Source organism: Podarcis gaigeae (assembly GCF_964106915.1).
Source record: "Podarcis gaigeae genome assembly, chromosome: 6".
NCBI lineage: Eukaryota > Metazoa > Chordata > Lepidosauria > Squamata > Lacertidae > Podarcis > Podarcis gaigeae.
Genome location: NC_139682.1, coordinates 98392401 through 98416847, shown reverse-complemented (window position 1 = coordinate 98416847; position 24447 = coordinate 98392401). Strand labels below are relative to the sequence as shown.

At 45.5% G+C, this 24447-nt stretch overlaps 2 protein-coding genes across 3 annotated transcripts in view; both read right to left on the bottom strand.

Annotated features, from left to right (window-relative positions):
- Positions 1–3958: 3958 nt before the first annotated feature.
- On the bottom strand, positions 3959–8103 carry FASLG (Fas ligand). Its single transcript, XM_083745974.1, has 4 exons — positions 7688–8103; positions 7470–7515; positions 6139–6192; positions 3959–5242 (listed from the first exon to the last, which is right to left on the bottom strand). The coding sequence occupies exons 1-4, from the start codon at positions 7994–7996 to the stop codon at positions 4848–4850; spliced, it is 804 nt and encodes a 267-aa protein (XP_083602100.1). The 5' UTR covers positions 7997–8103; the 3' UTR covers positions 3959–4847.
- Positions 8104–14744: 6641 nt separating this feature from the next.
- The window catches only part of SUCO (SUN domain containing ossification factor), a 43535-nt gene continuing 33832 nt past the window's right edge, over positions 14745–24447 (bottom strand). For both annotated transcript variants that reach the window (XM_083743760.1, XM_083743761.1), the window contains 8 exons: positions 24360–24444; positions 22658–23791; positions 21400–21487; positions 20084–20188; positions 19582–19736; positions 17601–17692; positions 16802–16857; positions 14745–16578 (listed from right to left, as the gene is read on the bottom strand). In XM_083743760.1, the coding sequence (XP_083599886.1) occupies positions 16132–16578; positions 16802–16857; positions 17601–17692; positions 19582–19736; positions 20084–20188; positions 21400–21487; positions 22658–23791; positions 24360–24444 (2162 nt within the window). In that variant the 3' untranslated portion in view covers positions 14745–16131. The remainder of the gene's footprint in view (positions 16579–16801; positions 16858–17600; positions 17693–19581; positions 19737–20083; positions 20189–21399; positions 21488–22657; positions 23792–24359; positions 24445–24447) is intronic.

The following is a 24447-nucleotide window of genomic DNA, read 5'->3' as shown; positions in this document are numbered from 1 at the left end:
CTGACTTTCATTTTATGCTGTGCAGCGGCTGAAGCACGACTCGCTTCCATGGAGCAGAGCCGGCTGGAGCTGGGAGCAGCTGGGCCTGGGACAACTTAGCAAGAGCCATGTCTGCTGAAACCTGGCAATTCAGGTTGGGTTTGCTGTTGATGTAAATCTGAAGCAGATGCTGGCAGACAGTGAGCAGGAGGGTGTTGCGGACAAAGTGGGGAGGGGTCCCCCATTCAAATCACAGGAGCCTGAGTGGATCAAGCTGAGCGTTAAGCTGCAGGGACTGGCAGCAGAGCAGTGCTGAAGCGAAAAGGCAAACAAGAACGGGCCCACACCACGGCAGCAACTACTGACATCAATATCCCCAAACACCTGCCAGAATACGGCAGGAAACTTCCATTTTCCTTTGTCTGAAGGAACCATCTTCAAATCCTGCTTAGGAAAGAGCAGCCCCTCCAGGGGACATGGAGGAGGAGCAGGCAGGATGCGCCCCCCTCCCCCCCCCCAAGGCAGAGCTGGCTGCAAAGAGCTCAGTATCGCCTCTCTCTAAGGCACACCCGCCCCAAGGGAAACCTCCAGTTCAGCCTGTTCTGCATGCGGAAGGGCACGGGAATTTGCTTTTTTTAAAAAAAGACAATTGCTTTTACTGGGCTACAACGAAATAAAGTTATTATACAGTGAGATAGGGGAGGGGACCTGAGTCGTGACATGGGCAGAACAGAGGAGACATAATCCCTGGACTGTGCACATCTTATGAAACCCCTTGACATTTCCTTTCATTACCCGGCCTTCTTGTATTGTAGTGATCAGGGCTCTGTTGCGGCATGGATATCAATAATTTATTGGGTTACTTTACAGACATCCTGCTATAAGAGCCATAGCAGTACTCTCTCGTTTTTAACTGACGTGTAGGATAGTATCATAAATGCCACTTCCTGGGCAGCTTGTGAGATGAGTGCAGGGTGCAGCCCTCCAGCTCCGGAGAGGCTCTGCCCTTCGAGGCTCCTCCGTGGGGTGAGCCACAGTCTCCCCACTTTGGGGGTAGGTTTGCAGAATCTTCCAGCAACTGGGAAATTCATTCTCTGGTGCCAAAAGAGAGATGCAAGGGGCTTGATAAATGGCACATGAAGGATGTAGTTCTGTTTCTGAATTCTTTTGCCCGCAAGTATGAAAACAGGGGCTCTTTCCCCCACAGAGGAGCGTAACAGGATCTATTTGATGTGGCAGAGTTTCCTATTGAGAGGTGTGAAGTGTGTCATGCAGGCCACAAAGCTCCCTCTGGCTAAGACTTGCCTACTTAGGGTGTGAGGCAGTTTCCGGAAGTGCAAACTGCAGCGGGGGGGGGGGTGCTTAACTCTTTCTTTTCTGGGGCAGAGTTCCTGCACAAAACATGGGGCAGATGGCTTCCCTCCTGCTTGCAACATTAGGGTGGGACTTGGGCATGAGAGGGTGGAAATCCTTGCCTTGGTTTCATCTCATCTCAGATCTTCCTCCTTGTCAGTCTAGAGCTGCAGAGCCAGTCACAAGGTGGCTCCTCAAAGTCTTGTCGGCTGCCTGCGTTTGTATAAGAGACCAGGGCGCTAGCTAAATGTGATCTCCCATCCTCTAATAAAGGGCTCCAGACCCAACTCTCTGAAATGATAGGCAAGGGATGTTGTGGCAATGCCTTGTTTTCTTTTTGGGGAGGCAGATGTGCTTCCTGGAAAAGCATCCCATACGCTATAAAGATACTGTTGAGAGTTTGGGGTGTGCCGGAGTCCCTTCTAATCCCTGGATCCAGCAAGGATTCAATTGCTGGAATAGCCAGGCCAGCTTCTTGGTATTGACCCTCTAACTATATGTCATTAAGCTAACAAAGGAAGTGGCTCTGTGCCAGAGATCAAATGGGTGCCCTGCCCCCCAACTAGCTTGTAGTTAGAAGGACAAAATGCCAGAGTTGTGTGCGAGAGCTAGAAGCAGGCTGCAGACTGAAGCCTAAGAGAGAGAGACAGGCTTGATTTCTGCCTGAATCCAAGGCTGTGGCTATGGGAAAAGCACAGCCTTCTGGGGTGTTAATGCTGTGAGCCCCTCCATCATAGGACCAGCTTGTGGATATGTATAAATAAATTGTATATCCTAAAGACACCACAGTCTCCGCTGTCCCTTATTTCAGGGACACCAAACCTTGGGAAAGCACCTGCAACCCCTGGCATCTGGCTCCACTCAGATATTTTTCTTTTTGTGTGGGGGCAAAAATATATTCACCCCAGACTGCAGCCACAGGTGAAATGTTCAAGGGCTAGTTGGCATGGCTAACAGAATGAGGTGATGTGATGCCGCTTCAGGCCATGGGGGAAAGTTGCAGGCTCCCCCCCCCCCCAAGAAACTCTTTCCTAGTGCAAGTCAAAGCAGAAGAAAAGTCTAGCACATCAGGCACAGAGGTCAGCCTTTTCCTTTCCCTTAGAGGGAGGTAGTCGCTAACCCTAACCCCCTCTCTCTCTCTCTCTCTCTCTCTCTCTCTCTCTCTCTCTCTCAGCATTCGGAACTACTCTTTTGACTAAAATTAGCCCTTTCAAGTCAGATTCTCATTGACACTAAGGTTACATCATGTCTTTTGCCACATCAAAAGATACTACTTGTAATGGTTTGTACTTTAACAAATTTGGGCTTAGGTGTTTGAAACAGCCGACTTGGCATCAGAAAGTGAGCTGGCCGTGCTCAGTCAGAGAGTTAATTTCTCTCCCAATAATTTCACAGCCTGGTTAAGGTTTGTCCTGTTGTGACCAATTCATAATTAAAGTTTACCTCACACAGCACCAAAGTCTACAAGGAAGATCTGGCTAAAATGCTTACATATTCCAAGAAGAGCTGCTTTTAATAAATGGGCAAGAAAGCCAAATTTAGAAGAGAAACATTTAGTCTCCAGGTCCAAGGCTATAGTCCAACCCTCAGATTTCCTTGAAACCAGCTCTAGAATAAGTAAGTTCCAGCCAGGGCTTTCAAGTGGGCATTTCTTTCTTATTAATGCTTCCAATCCACCTAGACCAGACAATGAGATGCAAATACAGTGGTACCTCGGGTTAAGAACTTTGTTCCGGAGGTCTGCTCTTAACCCGAAACTGTTCTTAACCCAAAGCACCACTTTAGCTAATGGGGCCTCCCGCTGCCGCCGTGCCACTGCTGCATGATTTCTGTTGTCATCCTGAAGCAAAGTTCTTATCCCGAGGTAATATTTCTGAGTTAGCGGAGTCTGTAACCTGAAGCATATGTAACCTGAAGCGTCTGTAACCCAAGGTACCACTGTATGTACAGCGTTGTGGTGCACTTTTCAGCAGACGGAAAGTTCTGCAACAGAAGGAAAGGTCTCCTGACCAAAGGCCCCATTTCCTGAGAAACCAAGCTTACTGAGAAACTAAACCAGAGTGAGCCGATTCTTGCAGTCTGAGGTCAGAAACTGGCATCTCTCTGCTGTCGTTCAAAGAAATGCAATTCCCAGAAGCAAGAAAAAGGCTAGTTCCTGCAAGGTGAAGCCCTCGGCCCTCGCCTGGGTGGGTGTCCACAGTTTTCTATTGATGAGCCAGGCCTTGCAGAGGCACAGCCCTCCCTTCCCTTTCCCAGCTCAGAATAGACACAGTTGGCTATTAAATGAGCATTCAGTCCAATTTGTTTGTGGGGAGGCTAGATGACATTGCATCAAAACAATTGTTATTCCACACATTCCACTACATTTGCTTGTCACTCTGCTTAATGTGCGCCATAATTTAAAATATTTTTAGGAAGCAGGGTTGTTGTGCAAGAGCTCCTAATCAACTATAGCTGTGCAACCTGAATTTGCTAGTATGTGACTGAATCCCAGCCAAAAACAGTGATAGTCTCAAACTACCCCAGGTTCCCCACATATTCATCTCCATGTTACTTTCTGGGTTGTGAATAATGCCCCCCTCCAGACTGAAGAGATCCCAAAACATTGAGAGTATTCACCTGCCAGAATATTTTAACTTCTTTAATTTCTCTCCAAACAAAAATCATTCTAAATTTTCCCACAGAGTTGAGGAAAATGCATAGGAATTAGTCTCATTTGAAGTTTCATGACCACGCTCATCTGAAAGTGCTTCATCTTACATCACATTCACAAGACTGTCGGAACTGCTCAGGCGGTGCTGGGAATCAGGGATGCTGAGGACGGTGCCAGTGATCCACAGTGCTGCCTCTTCGCCTGCCTCTGAGCACAGAGAGAAGTGGGAAAGTGGGTTTTGTTTTTTCGTTGAGAGTTGGCTACCTCTAGAGCCAAAGAGGTAGGCTGAAAAAGAGTGGCTTACATTTCTGGCACTGGGGGAATTTTAAAAGTGTGACTGATGAATGACAGCAACCCAATAGGCCTTCACTGGGAAGCTGCAGCACAGGACATAAACGCTGGATGGAACCAGACTAGCAGCTAGGCGGTCACACACTAGGAACTAACAGAAAACATTTCTGCTCCCTTCACACCTCAGCTGCCACACAACCAAAGAACATCTCTTCAAATATGGATCCAAATTTGGCTGTTACATTTGGTCAAAAGGGACAGGTTTTTATGCCGCAAAATCCCTGCTTTTCCCCAAATGGAGGATTTCCTGGCACTCTTTGGCAAGTCATGTGTAGTTCAAGGCTGTTTGTCTCTGAAGGAATCCAGCAGGAAAAGTCGACCCTCAGTTTAAATCTGTGGAGATCCACTTCAGGCCTTTTTTGAACTTCTCAGTGTAAAAAGTGAAGTCATGGAGTCTGATGGGCTTTCTAGAGAAGCAACGTTTGCAGTCCATCAGCTGTCCCAAATCATTTTCATGTTGCTCAGAATTTTCACATAGACTGCACGATGAATGCTAATCTTCCACCCGCCCCTAAAGCATATATAAGCCAAAGAAGGTTTTTGACTCCTCAGGATTCACCAGCGTGACTTCTGAGACACTCACATACAGGCTGTCCTGCCTGGAAAGGTTGAACAAAGCACCCAAATAGCTGCTTCTGCCCCACATGTGCCTGGCCACACAGTAGCTCATCTTTCGGTCCTCCATCAGCACCTGGATATCAGGATAAGATGGGTTTCTTTTGAAAACCACATGATCAAGAGGCTGGGGGGTGCAGGCCCCACCCCGGAAGAACACTTTGGAGTACACGAAGTAGAGGCCAGCTTTATCGATCACCAAACCCCTGTTTTCATACGTAACACCAGAAATGAAGGCATGTCCATAGGTACTCTCCCATTCCAGTGGGAGCGATCGCTGGTTTGCTTTGCCTAGAAACATGGAATGCCATGGTGAAAATAAGACAACAAGCAGTTTCTCAGACCCCACTATATTGCAAGATTTCCTAATATTTTTGAACACAGCAAAATGACCTTTATGTCTAATCTGAAGAGCACTGAAGGAGGCTACTCCATACCATTTGCTGGTTTGCTCTTTGCAGTGTGAATGTCAGTTGTTCTCACTGCTGACTGAGAACCTGGAACCTGGAACCATTGCTGCTCATCTTCTCTGCTCAAGGCAACGCCACACACCAGAAGCAATGGGGCAGGCAGGGTGTTGCCTCTTGGGAGGTGGTTGCTTCACGCTGCCTCATGGCTGGGCCGGCTCTCTTCCAATGCTACAAACAGGCAACGGCAGCAGGAGAGCAGCAAATGGAAGATTGCAACTACTCACCCCAGTTAAAGAATGACCAATGTCATGCTTGGTAAAACTTGTCCTTCTGTGCAGCTCTTAAGAGTACAGGATATGTACCGTAGCTTGAGGGCCAAGTGCTTTCATCTGGATGAGGCCATCAGCCCAGAGCCAGAGAATCTTATCTCTTCCAAACATCTCAAAAGCAGTGGGAGAGAAATGTGTGATTTGGTGCAAAGAGAAATGCTTAAGCATCTCCCAGTCTTCCACTTCTCCCCCTGTAGTCCCTTTTCCAGACATTTTGCCCAGTCCAAGATGGGAGAAAAATTCAGGGGGAGATGGGGCAGAGAGGGTTAAGTCAGGCACTTTCCTTGACCTGTTCCCATTAGTTTTGAGAGACAGCAAAGTCTCTCAAATTTGGTTATGAAAACCACTTTCCCAAGTACAATTCAGCCAGTTCATTAGTTTCCTCAACTACAGCTCTTTTTTGCCCTCGCTGTTTGCAAGATTATTTGCTATGCGTTTTGCTGCCCACCTGTCAAGTGTGCTCTCCTCTTGACTTCCGTTTCTGCTGTTCCATTCAGAAATCCTACATTGCAATAGAGAATAAGGCAAGTAATGCGTTATACCTTTCCAACAGAGAGAAGAAATGGAAAGGGGAAGCAATGAGGTCAGCTCTGAAGAAATTGAGAGGTGCGATCCAGCCAAAGTTAAGCACATTTTGGTCACATCCATTTCAATGAGAATTATGCCACTGTGTGCCATAGTAGGCTTTACCCCCCCCCCCAGGCCTTTGGCACTGAAATCAATGGGATCGCAAGTGCTAAACTTGCCTCTTTGAGAGGCAATTGCGCTTTAGGGTGGGCAGCTCTTGAGGTGAGATATGAGCGCCTTAACATTTCATTTCCCTCAGCAGACCAGTTTATGGACTGGATACTGTTTCCCACACAGCCACCTATGACTGAACTTATTCCTGAGTCCCCTCCCATGAGACATCTCAGACTGCTTTTCAAATATCTTATTCTAGCTTCTGGCTGCTCCCCCAACCCAGGACTAATTTGTTTCCCAGCAAATACCCTGAGATCCTTACATGCAGTGTCAGCACAGAAGCAACATTTTCCATTGATCATGCCCAATGTTTTTCTCAAACTTCTCAGCTCTCTGGTTTTGAGATTGGTTTGGGACAATGGCACATCTCCAAATCCACTGTGGATCCCCGAGGGCTTTCTTGCAGTGCCTTTAAATGCACCCACCTGCAGGTCTTAGCTGGTTGGAAGAAGTAGTCCCCATCTCCCGAGAGCTGAATGCTCTCCACCTCTCACACAAGAGCTGGACTTCAAACACAGGCCGATGGCACCCAGCACCACCAGCAGACCACATATTTTTCTGATGAAACCATTTCTGTTTAAAAGCTTGTGAACAGCAACAAACAGTTCTGTATCAAAATATTATATGCCAGACAGTAAGAGAAATGGCTCTCAAGTGTGCTATAATCACTCTCTGTATCATCTGCCCAATGCAGATGAAACAGACCTGTCCAGAAATCCCCAAAGCAGCAAAAGCTCTGGGGATACAGAAATAGCAGAAAGAGAGAAGTCCATCTGCAACTAGCATGGACTGGGACTTCAATGCAGCCATTTCATTCAACATTTCACTGTTCAGGTAATGAGCCAAGATATCCAAAGTGGCCCAAGTTTCTTTAAGTCAGTGGCAAGAACAATAAGCTCTAGAAATAGGCAATTGTGATTCCAGATGAAAGAAACTTTATAAGAACTGCAAATGCAGGCAGGGCAGCCCAGGCACAACCACCCATTTGGCTCTGCTCCCCCCCCCCGCCCCAGCCATCCCTGGACAAGGACTTCTCACCTTTGAGCATCTCAGGAGATTGAGGCACCTGCTTGGAGCAGGAAAGCTGTGGAGGTAAAAGGCAGACGTTCACACTTGGGAATAAAAATCACCCTGTGCCCCTTTCAGTGGAGGGCCCCATCTTCAGGAGCTGCCAATCCAGGGACCCTGGGTTCCCTTCCCCCAAGTGGTGTGTGCCACTCGCAGGTCTCCTCTGGTATTTCTGTGCCTCCATTTACCTCTCTCAGAGCATCTAGTTCCTGCTGCAGATGGAAGATCTGAAACATTGCAAGCCCAGCCCCAGTGAGGGCCAGAAGGGTCAGCAGAGAAACCACCAGGAAACACAGGCATGTGCCATCTTTTTTGTTCTGCTTTTTCCTTTTGGTCTCTGGCACAGGCAGAGCAGGGCGAATGTCCTGGTGGGGCGCAAACCTGATGGGACACAGTCCTGAAGGGGCACACTCAGAGTTGGAAACTCCACTGCTGCTTGTCCAGAAGACCTGGGGATAAATGCAGTGCTGGTTCTGCTGCAGGGTGGGGAGAGCCATGTCTCTGGAGTCCTCACTTGCTCAGATGCTGCGTCAGAGAAGGGTTCTCTTCCTGCGCTGTGTCCCCAGACGTCACCTGCGCCCACCACTGAAAAGCCTCTTGGGCTGACACCCAAGCATTTAGGCTCTCACTAGAGCAAATAAGAAAACAGCTGGAGAAAACCTCAGAGAGCTTCCACCCACTGCTTAGATGCAAGAGACCTGACGCCTGCCTGCACAGAGCAGAGCAGGGAGCAGAAGCAGTTCTCATGCAAAATGTACCCAAACATGATATGCATTCAGAGACAAACACTGTAAACATGGACCTTTTGAGCAAAAAGCAAAATACAGTTTTGCTTCCTATTCATTTTTTGTTCAAATTCTGTCTCTTACTTGGTAGACCTTTGGTTTCGGTTTCCCACCTTAAAACTTTCTTCAGCTGCCTGCATTTTCCTCCTAGCCTAGTACTGGCTGCTTTCCTGGCAGCCTGATTAATTTATTTTGGAAGCCCAGACTGCAATCCTTCCCGTCCTCTTTGCTCCTTCTGGGTTCTCCTCCTCTTTATTTACTTCTGACCTCCAAAGTGCAAATATGAAATGAGCTTCCTCTTGCGATTTGTTTGCTTCTACTCACTCTTATTACAAACCAAACCACATCTAGGCCTTTCTCGACTCTTTGATGTCTCCTAGAAGTTGATAAGGGAACACCCCCCTGACTTTTGTATTGCATGATGATTCATGGGAGAGGCAACAACTTTTGTCCTATCCAGCTGTTTTCTTATTTGCTCTAGTGAGAGCCTAAATGCTTTTGAAATTTTTGCTGAAGTGCCTAATACATGGGCAGAGATATCCTTTGCTGCTGCTGACATTGACAGCTGCTTATCTTAGTGTAACGCCAGCACACTCTTGTTGGGATCCTCTGCACTCCTAGCAACAAAGATGTCAGAAAAACAATACCACTGTAAAGTGGAAATAACACGGTAAACGATCAAGTGTACCCCCAGCACTGATGGCAGCACTGATGGCCACTCCAACAATCATGGCAGCGCAATGCAGAGTGTGACGACCATCCACATTTATAGCAGAACACTTCCATGACACAAAACACCACCATATACAGAAAGCACTGCCTCTTAGACACAAGCATCATGGACTCCCACCTGGGGCAGCCTCCACACAGCCAACACAAGTTCCAGGAATCCCCTGGATGGGTGTTTGTGTCTCCATCTACCCCCAGCTATGCCCCCCCCTTGACAGGCAACCTCAGCATTGCGCCTCTGCCAGGCATAACTCCCTTGATGCAGGGAACATTCATGAAGAGGCTGTGGCCTCCCTGGAAAAGGGTTCAAGCTCTACTGGGAGAACACTTTTTACAATGGGGAGTTAGCACAAAGCAGGCAGTGAGGCTCCCAATAAGTCAGCATGCTGAGATAGCAAACTGGAGAGAAGTGCTTGAGTGAGCAAAGACTGGCCAGCAACCATCACATCGGAGGCATGGAAGGGAGCAGGCAGGACCAGGCCACATTCCATAGAGCAGGTCTCTCACTATACAGCAACAAGAGGAGTGGGCAGGAAAAGCAGACCTCATGGGGCATCGGAAATCATCCAGAGCACAGGCTGCCAGCCACCTCTCAGGACCAAGCGGGGTGGTAATCTGAGCTCTAGTCTGGCAGCACAGCACAGATTCATGCAGCTGCAGGTCCTTGTTTTGAACCCTGGATGTGGTCTCCTGGCTCAAAGGGCAGGGAGGGGACACCCTGTCCCAGCAGCACACACCCAGGGTGGTGCCAGAGCCAGGAGGACTGGAGAGTGGACTAAGTGCCCCACGAGCTCCAGGCCTGACTCTAGATGCCTCAGGAGGACTCAGCTGAGCCCTCTGCAAGGAGGCTACCTGCACCCCCCCAATAATCCAGTGCTTGTTAGCCACTTGAAGTCTTTTAGCAAAAAAGCAACCCATAAATTAAAAAGTAGCTACAAAATAAAATCTCTTGTGCCTGCTGCTTATTGTGCCAGCAGGACTTAATTTGCTACTCTTCTTGCTGCATAGCTTAGTATGCCATGAGCAACCAGGAAAGCTCTTGAGATGTGAGGATCCAGCTATTCTGCCCATGCTGGAACTCAGGTGGAAGGGCAATAGCTAAGATTCATGGGAGCCCAAACTCTATGGAAGTAGCACCAAGACCCTCTTCCTGGGGGTGGTTGCCATCTTGATCACAAGATGAGCACCAAGGAGGACAGCGGGTGCTGCCCAAACTTTTACTGAACAGCATCAGCAAAAGGGCAATTCTTAAAATAGGAGCTGGTAGGATGGCAGAATAGGCATTCAGAGCTCTGAGAAGATGTTGGCTATCTTGACTTGGTTTCCCACCACGAAGTCCCTCCCCCACTTGCAGGCTCTACCTTCTCTACGGAGGAGACTCATGTCACCACATGCTGCAAAGCCTGAGATGCATGTTTCCTGCCTGTGGTTTACATGCTGCTGGAGAGCCCCTCTTGCTATAGGTTTCCTGCCAGGGCTCTGTGAATAGCAGGAACCCATGGGCTGCTTTGAGGCTGGGCTGGGCCAGGCCTTGGACAGGAGAAGAGTGCAGACAGCCGAATGATGTGTTTCCATAAGGCAGTAATGCAGTGGACCTTCGTAAACCACCCTGAGACCTGCAGGTATAGGGTGGCATACAAATGTAATAAATAAATGAATGAATGAATGAGAAGAACTGAAAGGAGCTGTTGGCCCCAACCACCACTGATGTGTGGTCTTGGAAGGTTTCTCAGAAAGGAATGCTGAATAAAGTTCCCCACTTCGGCATTAGCAGAACATCTTTGCAGGCTCAGAGCTCAGGGGTGGGACAAGGTGGCCTGTTCCTGTTCCCTGCTCTAACAGTGGCTTATGCCGGACTCTATCCTCCCTTGTGGCTGTGCAGGCAAAGCAGAAATAGATGGGAGGCCATGTTGCTTTGGCTCTCCATGGGCTTCTTTTAAAAATATAATCAAACAATGTTACGCCATTGCTGGAGTGAGCTCCGAGGGAATGTATAGTGGCTCTGTGATGAGTTAGAGAAGATGCCCCAATGCTGAGTTTATGACAGCATAATCATGGTGCTATACAAGCAGAGATCCCCATCAAAATCTGGTGCATGGATTACCATCCTTTATCCCTCCAGCCAGAATGGTGCAGTGAGTGCAGGATCATTACAAGGTTTGTAGGGTATATAAAAATAATTCCCTCCCTTTCTCTCTCTACATATTGACTAGGACTAGAGTCAGGCATGCACTTGTCGCTGGAAGTGGACAGAGAAAGGCAACCACAATTATCTGTCATCTCTGATCAAGGATGATAGCAGAGCATGCAAATGTTATTTTCGCAGAGGCAACCGTGGGATGAGCGGCAATCCCTTTCAAACCACCTCTCTCGAAAATATGGTCTGTCTCAAACCCAATGAGTGAGGCAAAAGCCTTCCACAAAGGCAAGTTACGCAAACACACCAAGCTGAGCAAGGCTGATTGCCATCTGGAAAGAGTGAGTTTCTTCTGCCTACAGCACTTTGTGGTTGGGTCTGTGTGCTTCAGGAGTTCCATGAGAAGTGGAACAATTTGACCATTCATCTAAAGTTATTCCATAGCATTCTGCCTTCAAGTACCTTCCGTTTACTACTAGAATTTTCATATAGAACTATGATGTTCTCTCCCATCAGATATACTGTGTCTTTAAAGCTTTAATGAAAACGAGTTAGTAGGAGCCTTCTGCCAACATTTTGGTTGGCACATACTCTGGTCTCTCCTTTTCCTCCCCTGCAAGCTGACTGTTCCTCGCACCTTCCTGTCCCCACAATCCTCTGCGGCACACCTGTCTGTCTTCCTGTTTATCAGTGTCTCCCCTCTCCCTGCAGCGGAAGGGCACAGAGACCAGTTCACAGGGCTAGTGACCCTCTGGGTACCATGGCTGCTGCTTTTCCCCCTTGGGGTGCAGGCTTTGGGCTGTCAGTCAAGCCCAGAAGATGCTCCAGTGTCTGCTGCCTCCAAACCTGTACAGACACCCAGGCCGGTTGGACACTCGGACACTGTTTTGCCAGCTTTGCCCAACAGCAGGCCAAGCAGTAATAAAAAATAATAATAATTTTTTATTTATACCCCGTCCTCCATGGCCAAGACCGGGCTCAGGGCGGCTAACACTGAATATAAATACAGTAAAAACATTTTTTAAAAACAAAAAAAACCCAGTTGATTAAAATATGTTAGAATACAATTTAAAATGCAGCTTAAAATGCAGCCTCGTTTTAGTGGTAGCCTATAGATCAAAGCCATAAGGGGAGAAAACGTAAAATATTCACCAGGGCTGGATGGTTCCCATTGCCACAGCAAGCAAAAGCGGAAGTAAAAGTTCATGAGAGATCTTAGGCTCTATCCAAGGCTGCACCCCAATGCCCAAGACCATCCCAAAGTGGGGATCAAGTCTTCTGTGTGATCAAGTTGTTAGATTTGACCCTGCTGATAGCTAACAGCCTGTGTCAAGAAGAAAGAATATGATGTGAAACCAAATGTGGAACTTTTCTCAGCAGCAATAGCAGCCTTAAACAAAATATCTCCGCCGCCGCCCATGCCCATGGAAGTATATTCAATGTTGCCTCTACATCCAGACAAGCCTTCTCCACAGACTTCGGATTAGTTAGTCTAGATACGAGCAGAGATTTGCTCTCTGCGCTGGGCTATTACAATCACACACTTTGGTGATAACCTTTTCTCAGATAAAGAGCCCAGCACACAAGGTACTTAAAAGAGCTCAAATTTGTTTAGAATTCTTTAGGTGCCAGAGATTTAAATGTGCTTTGCACCTCTATCTTTCTTGGGAAGAAGGAAAACCATGGATGAGAGGCCTTCATCAACTGGGTCTCCATTATATACCTTGGGGCAGGAGAGACTCTGACTTAACCCTTGGTTTGCCCTTTGGGGATACAGCTAGAACTTGGCAGCCTATGAAAACAATTCTCCCGTGAGACTGAAGCTTGTGAACCTTCCTCCCACTGGACCCTGTGGGAGGGACATGAGTCATCCCCACTTTCTATATGCAGGCGGCACTTAGAACTGCTGATAAAGGAGTGCTTTGGGTTCTAATCCCCTTGCGATGTAAAACACAGCATTGGACTATCACACTGAGCAGTGGAGCAGAACCCGGTCATTTGGAGCAGCTTGGCAGAGAAGCCTCCTGCAGTTGGAGTCTCTTAAGAGCAACAAAGGAAAACTGCCCTAGATTGCCAGGCCCCAGGTGGAGAGTCCACCTCGACAGGCAGGGCCCTCCCCTAGATAAGACACAGACAACCTTCCAGTCCTGCTATCTGAAATTCTTTAACTGCAGATACTGGGGGTCGATTCTGTACCACTAAGGTATTTCTCACAAATCTCCAGCGTTAGAATTGGGAGCTAGGGAAAGAGGGTAACATCAGCAGCATCTGATTCCACCAGGACAAAGTTAAAAACTGGATCACCCCTGTCCTTGATTATCATAAATTAGGGCTTCAAAAGGTTCATATATTTGGACCGTCACAAAATATCCAGAGGATGTGAAGATAAAACTTGCTGATACTCTAGGGGTCAAATCAATATTGTATTCCATTCCTGGAAGAAACAAGGCAGATCCTTAGATGCAGGTCAGCATGAATGTGCCTCCAAGGGAAAGGACTCCGATTTGGGAATCAGAAGCAGAGGTTAAAAAAGGAACCTGGGATATGAAGCTTCACCAGCTGTTGAAGCTTATTTTCCTACATGTTACTAGCTAAAAAAATTATGCATGGCTTAAATCCAGTAATTTTAATCTTAAAATTTCTGCCAGCTCGTAGTGTCTGTGATTCTAAGCAGAGCATTTTCACTACTTCCAGGTTTAGTGGTTTGCATAATTAGGTATGACCACCACCTGCCTTTCCTAGGACTTGTCCAAAGTCCTGTGGACCTGATCTTGCCCTACTAACTGACCTGCACTCCCTTATTGCAAGACAAGTCTCACTTCAAGTCAGTTACATCTAAGGCTTCCTTAGTGTGCTGTTTCTTCAGACCAAAATGGATGCAATGATCATGCCCAGAATTTGATCCTAGTTTGATGTAATGGTTTGGATGAAATTCAGTATCATAGCCAGAATTTCCTGGTTTGGACACAGTAGGAAACTTTGATTTATAGCAACTATGATATGAGGAGAGCTGGTGCAAACGGTGAGGGCGGACAAGTGTGAGCCCCTGATGCTTGTTCCTGACTTAGTAAGCCATGGTTCTGCAGGGATTGCCTATTCTTTCCAAGCCCTCTGGGATCCTCTTGCCCTTGGACCTGACATCTCCCTCATTTGCCATTCCTTTCTTTTGTTTTTAAATTGTTCCATCAGTCTAAAAAAAGTATGTTTATATCTATCTATCTATCTATCTATCTATCTATCTATCTATCTATCTATCTTGTGATGCCAAAAGGTTTGACACACAAACAAACCTGGCGTGTAATTCATCCTTTAGAAAAATAAAATAAAACTGACCACAAGCAAGTTTCCTTCCCCCACAGCCAAGTTGCCGTTGTGGCTGTGGAGGACTGAACAGGGTCCATGTAGCCCTTGGCCCCAAGAGCCCTCCCACCCCAAAGCTCTTAGAATGCTGCTTGGTGATGCCTGGATGGGGAGACAGGGCATCGCATCGCAAGGTCTCATCAACAGAATGGCTGAACCTGCTGGCTGAAACCAAGATTAACCAGTGAAGAAGCTCAACTGCAGAATAATTTGTGAAAAGAAAAATACATAATGTATTTTAAAGACAAGTGTTCAGATTTATTTGGAAATTCACAGTTTCTACTGGCACTACAAATCCGTAGTTACTAGTTCTAGTGCCTCAATTTTGTATTCTTCACGCAAACAGTATCACCGTTATGATTGCCATTCTGGTTTGGACCCACTTCTTAATCTTTGTTATTAAACAAACAAACAAACAAACAAACCCAAACCCAAAACCAGGTCCACTTCTTTGACTGGCTAGCTGTGCATACTTAAGTTCATCACTGTAAAAAAGTACTCAAACATGGAATTTTCAAAACAGGCTTTAAATAAGTCACATTACGAATGATATTTGGGAAAAGACGTTAGCTCTTTCAAGAAAAGAAAACAAAGGAGGATCTACTAAAAGTGCTTAATAAGTTAACTTATACAACAACCTCTAAACTCTCAAAATGGACCTTCTATCACATTCACTCTCATGTACTCACATTCCAGATATGCAATTTTTTAAAAAAAAACAAAAACCTCACAAGAGAAAGTACAAACGCATACTGGCACACACACAAAGAACATAAGGTCATTCAATACAAAAAGCAAACTTTATAAACATACTTTTTGAAACAGAAAATAGAACGTGAAGCTTGACAAACTCACTGGTGCATTTCTACTGATTGGCAGTGTGCATAAATGGTGCATAAACTGGCATAAATGGTTCTTTCCTCCCAATTTATTAGCGCAGGAAGACAACTAAAGGTCATAATGTTAATTATCTCTGTTAATCAAGTCAGTTGGGCTACAAAACATGTTTTGAGTAATACATCCAAGCAGGGATACTGTACCATCAAAGATGTATCAGCCACAAGTGAGTTTGCAAAGTGGATCTCAAAGAGAAAGTCCACCCGGCGGCATTTCCACAGTATCCCAGTCACATTACTTAACCTCACTGGAAGCCAGCATCCTCTTCCCCAGAACTGTAGTGTTGTATTTCCATAAAATTTGAAGGTACAAATAAAATAGTTCTCCCTTCCAGTGGTATTATAAATAGACAAAAAGGCACATAAATATGGGAAGGTGCTAGAAACAGGGGAACAGCAATATGGGAAACATTTATGCTTTAACTCTGCTCCACCCAAAATGAGTTTCAAGACCTCACCGTCAGCAATTGTGAAAAACACTGTATAAAATGAGTCCCCACCCTGCCATCTCCACCCATCCCAAAGTCATCCACATAGAAAATCAGCCCTGAAAAAGCGGAGGCTTATTAACTAAGGGTGGTTGCTGCCACAGTCCTATCTATTTGCAAAAGAACCAACGTACCTTCTAAATGTTTCCCAATTAGCCAACCCCTCCTTCCCTGTCAACCCAAATACTACAAGATTCGTCGTACAAAAAGCTCCCATTAGGAAGAGTTCAATTAGTTTTAAAGGTGCCCAGAAACAGCTGTGACACCGAGTGTTCCCACGGTTAAATCCTTGTTTCCTTTGATGATATCGTGCAGACTTGGCAAGGATCCCGTCTTAGTCTGTATTAATGTTTTGAGGAGCTTCTCCTGCTCTGGGGCTTTAGACCGCCTTCGTTTGAGAGCCCTCTTCTCAGTTTTTGTCTTTTGGATTTGTCCGTTACACAAACCTGCACATGCCGAAATGCCACAGAAGTAGGACTCCTCAGACTGTGATGAGGTTTCTGAGCTCCCTTCCGACGGGGGACCTTTGTATGAAGAGTGATACACATCGCCAATATTAGAGAAGTCTCTCTGATTGGTAAAGGGCTTCTTGCTTTTTATTTCGCCATTAGCTACCTGCTGCACTGGTTCTGCTACTGGCCTGACGGTTTCGATTTTTTCACTTTTATATTTACAACGTTTCTTCTAAAAAAAGAAAAACAGAATTGGTAAGTAAAGGCCCTCAGTTCAGAGGCAGGATTTTCCAGGTCCACTTCCAATACTTTCTGCAAATTCTTTTATGTGCAATATAGCAGCAGCGGCAGCGGCAGCACACTCTAGCCATTTCTTTAAAAAGCATGATTCACTTTAAATGCAGACATGCACGCACACACAGTGAGTTTAGAACAAATGCCTTTCTACAATGTACCTTTTTTTCTGGGGAAAACTTCAGTGGTTCTACAATGTACAAGTCCTCTGGATCCACTAAAAGATAAGGGACAAAAATCAGACTATATAAGCACACCACCAGCTTCACATAGAACTGTTATTCTCCCTTTATTAATACGTTGAATAGAGCCAAAATATTTTTGAAGGTCAAGCAAAGGGCTCTGAGAGGAAATCAACAGACCAAGAAAATAAGCTCCTCCTATTCCAGATACAGAAGTCAAAATCGGCCTTCCCAGCCCTGGCAGAAGGGTCTTCCTCCATCTCAGAGGGAAAACTCCTGCTACCTGCTTTTTCCTGGGCAATCTGAATTTAAATCAGCTTTGGTGGATGAGAGAACTCATTTGAATTAGAGAGAACTCATAGTATTAGGTTGTGCAATTTGGAATTGGGTGGAGGATACATGTACCAATAGACAGGGCCTTCTCGGTGGTGGTGCCCTCTTGGTGATGTCAAGGAGATAAAGAACTTTACAACTTTGAGAAGACAGCTGAAGGCAGCCCTGTATCAGGAGGTTTTTAATGTTTGACGTTTTATTATGCTTTTATATGTGTTGGAAACTGCCCGGAGTGGCTGAGGAAACCCAGTCAAATGGGTCGGGTATAAATAATGAAATCTAGTGGAGGGAGGGCTTTAACTGCCCATACTTTTACCAAGTTGCTTCTAAATTAAACCAACATGAGATCTTTCTCCATTACAAAACAGATATTGTTCTGTATTTGACACTGTACAGATTTTACAATACACCCAGAGACAGGTAGTTGAACCTGTGACATTCCTACCTTCCTTACTATTCAGCTGAAAAGACTGAGACCTGGTGAGTGGAAAGGAAGTTCTTCTTTTCAAACTCATATCATCATAGGAAGAAACACATCTGTGGATGAAAATACACAGCAACTTCAGATCCAGATGGGAAATGATTATTTCATTTCTTTCTGTCATTCTTTAGGAGTTCCTTGTCCTAAACCCAACTTAAGACTTCCAACCCGGAGAATTCCCAGAACTCTGTCCTTTCAACTTCAAGTTGAAAGAGCTTAAAGAGCTTAAAAGCTACCAAGAACACAGGTTCCATGAAGCATCAGTACTGGGGAAAACTGATGTGGATTAAATAGCCATCAGCATATTTGTAGCTTTATGGTAAGCTAGCCATTGAATCTGGAATATCTATCAAGCATGCCTTTCCAAATAATCTTCGCTGGACATAATATGCAAATCACACCATGGATGGCATTTTCACAGGCATTATCTGTGAAAGGAAATTTTCTTGCCATAAGTTCTTATTGGCCGACTCCCAGAGGGAGAGTTCAATCAAGAGGATCCTCTTGGAGGTAAATGAAGCAAATAATAATTAAAAAAGTGTAAAAAGCAAAAGATCCAAATGTCATTCTAACCAGTGCATCCTGCCCGCTGCCCCTGCATGGCAAAGCCTGTCTCCCTAGAGGGGTGGTGGTCAGGAATTTTGCCTGTCCCATCCGAAGGGAGGAGCCACCCCAGACTAAGGACAGCCCTCCAGGAACCTCTGGGTAATAAAAACATTTTTTTTAAAGGTGCCTTCTTGCTCGCAGGAGACAGGCAGGAGTCAAGCTGACAGTCCACGACTACCACCCCAGGCTAATAGTGAGGCGAAGGCCTGCGAAGAGGACCGTGGTCCACCAAAGTACAAAGAATGTGAACTGGCAGTAAGAAAGGCCCCTTTTCTCATGTGGCTCCAGGAGAAAATTCCAGAAACTTTGGGATATATAAAGCAGTGCCTTTCCTGGATGGGCCTACCAGAATCAAGGCACTTAGACCCTTTGCTCCATCCATCTGCAGTGTCTGCAGAAGGTAAAACATCAACGTTGTCATATTTTGCAAAGTATGCTGGGAGGCCAAGGAGCCACCTTGCAAATTTCCTCCAAGGAAATATTGTCCTGAAAGGCTGCCGTGGTGGCTGCCCCTTGCAGAGAGAATATCCGGTCATCCCTGCAGGAGATGATCTTCCAGGACACAGGGAAGCAAAAATTAGGCACCCTCTCCGCCACTCTCTTTTCAAGGTCACCCTTAACCAGTGTGCACACATAAGTCCTGGAGCCCAAGTCTCCCATCCATATATAAAATCACACAAGCGAAAACAGAATAAGTGGCAGAAGCCCAAGAGGCAACTGCATCCGTCTCAAAACTATGGTGTAAGGACCCTTCTACCCTCACAGGACAGACACAGCTTATGGTAACAAATGTGGAGAAAACAGATGATTGGGGAGGGTCAAGGAATGAAAGGTCATTACCCCCCTTCTTTCTCCTCAACCTCACAGTGTCTATGACAACAGGGTCTCACACCAAATGTAACTGACTTATAGAAAGGGCTCTGGGCATTGAAAGCAGAGATTGTGTGTATCCTTGTGGTCTATGAAAACCAAAAGAAAATAGAAAGGTGTGGGGGGGGGCATTAAAAACAATCAAACATTGATAGAATTAAAAAGCTATATAAACGAACAGCGACACAAAATCTATTAAAACCATAAAAATAATTACAATAAAGCAGCATGGCCCCAGCCCTTTCCCGAAAAGCAGCCAGTTCCCAGCAGCCTGTTGGAACAAGGTGGTCCTTCACCTGCTTATGGAAGGACCACAAGGAGGGAGCCAGTCTGGCTTCCCTAGGGAAAAAGTTTCCAAAGCTGTCTGGCAGCAGACACCACCAAGAAGACTGACAGTGTCAAATAACACTCTTATATCCATGTTCTTCCTTAGAATTAAAAAGTCAAAAGTAAAGTGGAAACACGTTACCTTTTTGGACTAGGATAGTGATTACTTTTGGGAACTTTTGAGAAGTAGTCATAATTTAACTCTGATTTATTTTTGCAACGCTGAAGAAAGAGCATCAAACCCAGGATGGCACAGAGGATCAAGGAAATCACAAGATAGCTGTGGCGATCAGAGACCTAAACAAGGACAGATTTTAAAGGGTTAAATGTGAAATACATACATGTAGCTGAGCGGCTGAAGCAGGCATGATGTGCTGGCCTGGATGAAGTGCTAGCACATTTCTACACACCACCTCCAGGAGCCCTGGAATGCTCTCACGAGGCCACCCGAGTCCCTGTGAGCATCCCAGCACCCAGGGAGAGGAGAGCTTAAAAACTCTTTTTGCACCGGGGAAGTTACTTCAAATTTATCTGTAAGCAATCTGTTTTACTCAAATACAGAACTATTTACACGGCAATCTACAGTTGGAGTTCTAGGTTTAGCATTCCATTTGCAAAAGATTGTTCCACATTCAGATTTTTACCTGTCTTTTTAGCTCAGTCACAGTTAGCGACAGATTGGAGACTAGCTGTGTCATGTTGGTCAGCTGAGCCTGCAGCAGCTGGATGGCCTCTGTCTGCTTCAAATCCTAGGCAAAGAAGAGAAGTGAAGCATTCTTTCCCTTTCATTCTAGCTTTCCATACAAGATAAGGCACGCCCTTGTTTAAAAAACTAATGAGGACACAAGTCCAAGGCTTAAAGAACAAGATGAGGGAATAAGAAATACCTAGAACATGTGAACAAATAAACTAGGGGTTCCTTCTTCACAGTCTTTAGATTGCCCTTAATTTTTTGCTTAGCAGACCAAATGTCTGGTGCATAGGAAAATTCTGCACTGAGAACAATGTTCAAGATCTCAGCTCTATTCCCCACTTTTGTGGGGTTCTTTAAAGCTTCTCTGTTGTTATGGCACTCAGGTCACTCCAGTTCACAAGATGCTGCTACAGGCTGCAGACAGAAAATGTAGTTTGACCCAAAGTGTGTCTTTGGCTTCATGAGCTAAGCAGCAGTTCTGAATATTCTGCTTCAGAAGAAGTCCACTAAGTGGAAGGGGAAAGCATCAACTACAGGAGATACAGAAAAAATGGCCTTAGCTACAAACTAAAACCAAATAAAGCTGTTTACTCAGCAGCCACCATTTAAAATTACAGAAGGGTACTAACAGGAATCCATCTACAAAAAACATGAACTGTCAGCTTTTTAAAACTTGCACATACACACTTTCTGAAGCCTCGCTATGTGAAAATTCACTTATCCAAAAGTAAGGACATAGTACTATGCACACTGCAGATTCAAAACAAGAGAACGTTTTTTCACTTCCTCCTTTGCCTTTTGCAGTTTGGTTGAGAAGCTGCGGTGATGAGCCAGTTCAGCCCAGCGGTTCCATCGACCAAAGCATTGCTTAGATCCCCCAATTGCTTCCAGCGGTTTGAGACCCGCGGGCGCTGCCTGGCAGCTTTTTTTTTTTTAAAAAAAGAAGCTGTAGTGGCCTGTACTTTAGTAAAGCCCCAGAGGGTTGTCCTTGGCTTTTTCATCATTTTGGAGGCAAACTTCCGTGGTTTAGAAAATTTCCAATAGGAACCAATGGAAATAGTCAATTCACTATGCGGACCTTCAACTAATGGACTATTTCCAGGAAAAATGAGACCCACGAGTACTTAAGAGGCAAATAAAGTGAAACCTGAGCCTGCTCTGCACATTTTAATAATAATAAATATTATTTTATTTCGCTTTTATTTCATGGTTAGGCCACTTTTTGCGCTATTACAAGAGAAACAAGGGTGCACCCAGGAGACATACCTGCTGTTCGGCTATGTGTGAAGTATTCTGAAGTTTTATTATAGTTTTATTAAAAGCCTTCTGCATTTCTTCCATTTGTTTGCGATATCTACAAAGTGAGTTAAACAGAAAAACAGAAAAGTTAACCTTTTGAATTAGTACTTTTCTGTGTATAAGACTAGGTTTTCCCCCTTAAAATTCATGCTAAAAAGTGGGGGTCATCTTATACATAGGTAGTGCATAGGGTGGACATTTGATTGGTTGCTGCTGCGGCTGTCAGCAGCTATTGTGTGTGTTATTGGTTGTTGTATCAATGGGTGGTATTGATTGGCCAACGCTGTGGCAATTGGGTGGCGATTGGCAGCTTCTGCCGGCAAGGTGACAGACAGGAGACGGATTTTGCGGGTGAGCGATTTTTGGCACCCCCCCCCCAAAGAAGCTCAACAACTTTTTGCCATCTCCCCCCATGTTGTGAAATTTCAGTCCCCCCAAATAGGAGGTGTCTTATACATGGGGGCGTCTTATAGACGGAAAAGTACGGTAGTTGCTTATGTTGCTGCTGCACCCTGACACTTGCAATGATATTCAGTGGTACCTCGGGTTACATACGCTTCAGATTACATACGCTTCAGGTTACAGACTCCGTTAACCCAGAAATAGTACCTCAGGTTAAGAACTTTGCTTCAGGATGAGAACAGAAATTGTGCTCTGGCGGCGCGGAGGCAGCAGGAGGCCCCATTAGCTAAAGTGGTGCTTCAGGTTAAGAACAGTTTCAGGTTAAGAACGGAACTCCAGAACGAATTAAGTACTTAACCCGAGGTACCACTATATACAGTTTTCTCTATACCCCTTGAAAAGGATACTTTCGTAAGCATCTAGTTTAAATCATTTTTCTAAATGTGCACGAGGGCCCTTTGCACCTTGAAGCAAAATTTGACATTTGGGACACGCAGAAGAAATCTTGCCCAGTGCAGTTAAGCTGCACTTCCTGGCCTTCATGCTTTCCTAAGAACACTTGATGTGTATCACTCTTAAACCACTGAATGTACTTTAGCTAACAGAAAGTTCCTCAGCTGTCTTAGTAAGGAAACAGGAGCACCCCTCAAAAGAAGCTCAGAGAACCACCTCCCTAGGAATGTGAGTGATCCTTTTAGAGCTTTTGGAGCTGCTCAGCTCATACTCAGGGTGCAAGCAGTTGATTTAGTCCCACCGATTTTCTTCATCAACTTTTAAAATGTCTCAGAAGTGAAAATACAAGGCTATGGAAAGCTAGACCTACCTTTGACTCAGTTCTTCCAAGTAGCGGCTGCTGAGAGACATATTCACTTCCAGGGCTTTAATGCGGTTATTGAGCCTCATAAACACAGACTCTTTTTGATTTGATCCGTGAACAAGATTCCCATTTCCATAACCCAAGTCTGTGGAATTCTGCAATTCGGCATAAAAATCTGTAGCTGTCCGTGGCAATCCAGAAACAGGAATAGCAAGAAATGCTTCCTCAGCTGTTTGCTCATCATCCTTTATTTCTAAAGATGATGTTTCCACAAGAGACACCACTTGCTTTTCCGCATCTGAAGAACTAATTTTTGCTTCGCCCTCATAGCTTTCTGCAGCTACTGTACATTCAGACTGTGGAATAGTCTCTGTCGGTTTTGAAATAATTTCAGTTGAGGTTTTTTCATCTGTGTTCATGTCACTGAATTCAATTACAATGCTGGTTGCAGATGGATTCTCTGCAGCAGACCCAACAACTCCATCTTCTTCAGTAGGACTTTCCTCTTGTGAAGGGGCCTCTGAGGTTTCAGATACGGCTTCAAGTTTTGTAGGTTCCGAGGATGCCTCAACTGTGGACAGGGACTCAGCTCCTGTGGTAGCATCCAAGAGAATGGACTGAGACACAGTTTGTGGGTGACTGGGCTCCAGTTCAAAAGTGCCCTCCGTCTGATTGATCACAGCCCCATTCAAGATGCTACTTAAGACACTGACAACAGTTTCAGATGGCTCTACAATTAAGGTGTCCGATTTCTCTGAAGGATGTTCATGCACCAAAACTGGCAACGATTTGGTTGGAACCAGCTGGGCCTGCCAAGCAGCAGCCGAGTAGTATTTTTCCCAACTGGTGTCACTTTTGCTATGGTAACGGTGAAGTGTCGCTACCACTGAACACCACTTGTACAGATACTCTGAGAAACTGGAAATGCAACAGACTGTCAATAGTTCGTAGCAATAGATTTGTGTTTCAGACTCAAACCATGGTATGTCTTCTTCCTGCTCATCACTGGGCAGTAAGGTCACTGTGGACTGAATTGCTTCCTCTTCATATTCATGGACTAGCTGAACAATCGGGCTCTCTCTTGTTGCATCTAAGACTAGCAGCTCTTTATCCATTTGTAGGATCTCTGAAGTAACAAGCCTATAAACAGAAGTTTAGAAGTACACATCAAGATGCAGTTTAGCAGATCCCTAAAACCTTTGCCAACTCGAAAGTTACTGCCATGCTCCTACCCTACCCCTAAAGAGTCTGGCTTCAGAGATCGGCCCTGCAATTCCATATATGGCCAGAGTTTCATATCAAGGTCTTGTATACTACAGGATCACCGAGGGTCAGGAAGTTATTTTTGGACCAAATATATTTTAAATTGACTGCAACTGTTCTGGGAAATGGGTCGAGAGTGAGAGAGAATGGAGCTCGCCCTCCATACCCCTTCACTAGGTGAAGATTTAAACTCTTCCAAGGCAGAGCTGGATTGCAGGGCCCAGGGAAAGCTGGCTAAGGGCTGAGGTCATGTTGGGAATGCAAGCCAGGGAAGGATGATCAAGCCAAGCGTAATGGGCGTGGGTGAGGACAGAGACAGGGAAGCATGGGGGCTCTGATCTTAATGGTACTTTTGATTGTACAGTATTTTATATGAGTTGCAATCTGCTAAAAAAGACTCTGGGTCTGGGCAGCTTCAAGTCCAACAAATAAGCAAATCACTTACTCTAAGGAGGGAATGGTAGTGGGCTCCGGCAGTTTAGGTTCTGGCCAGGAAGTGGAAGTTGTATTTTCAGAGACACTTTTATTTCCTA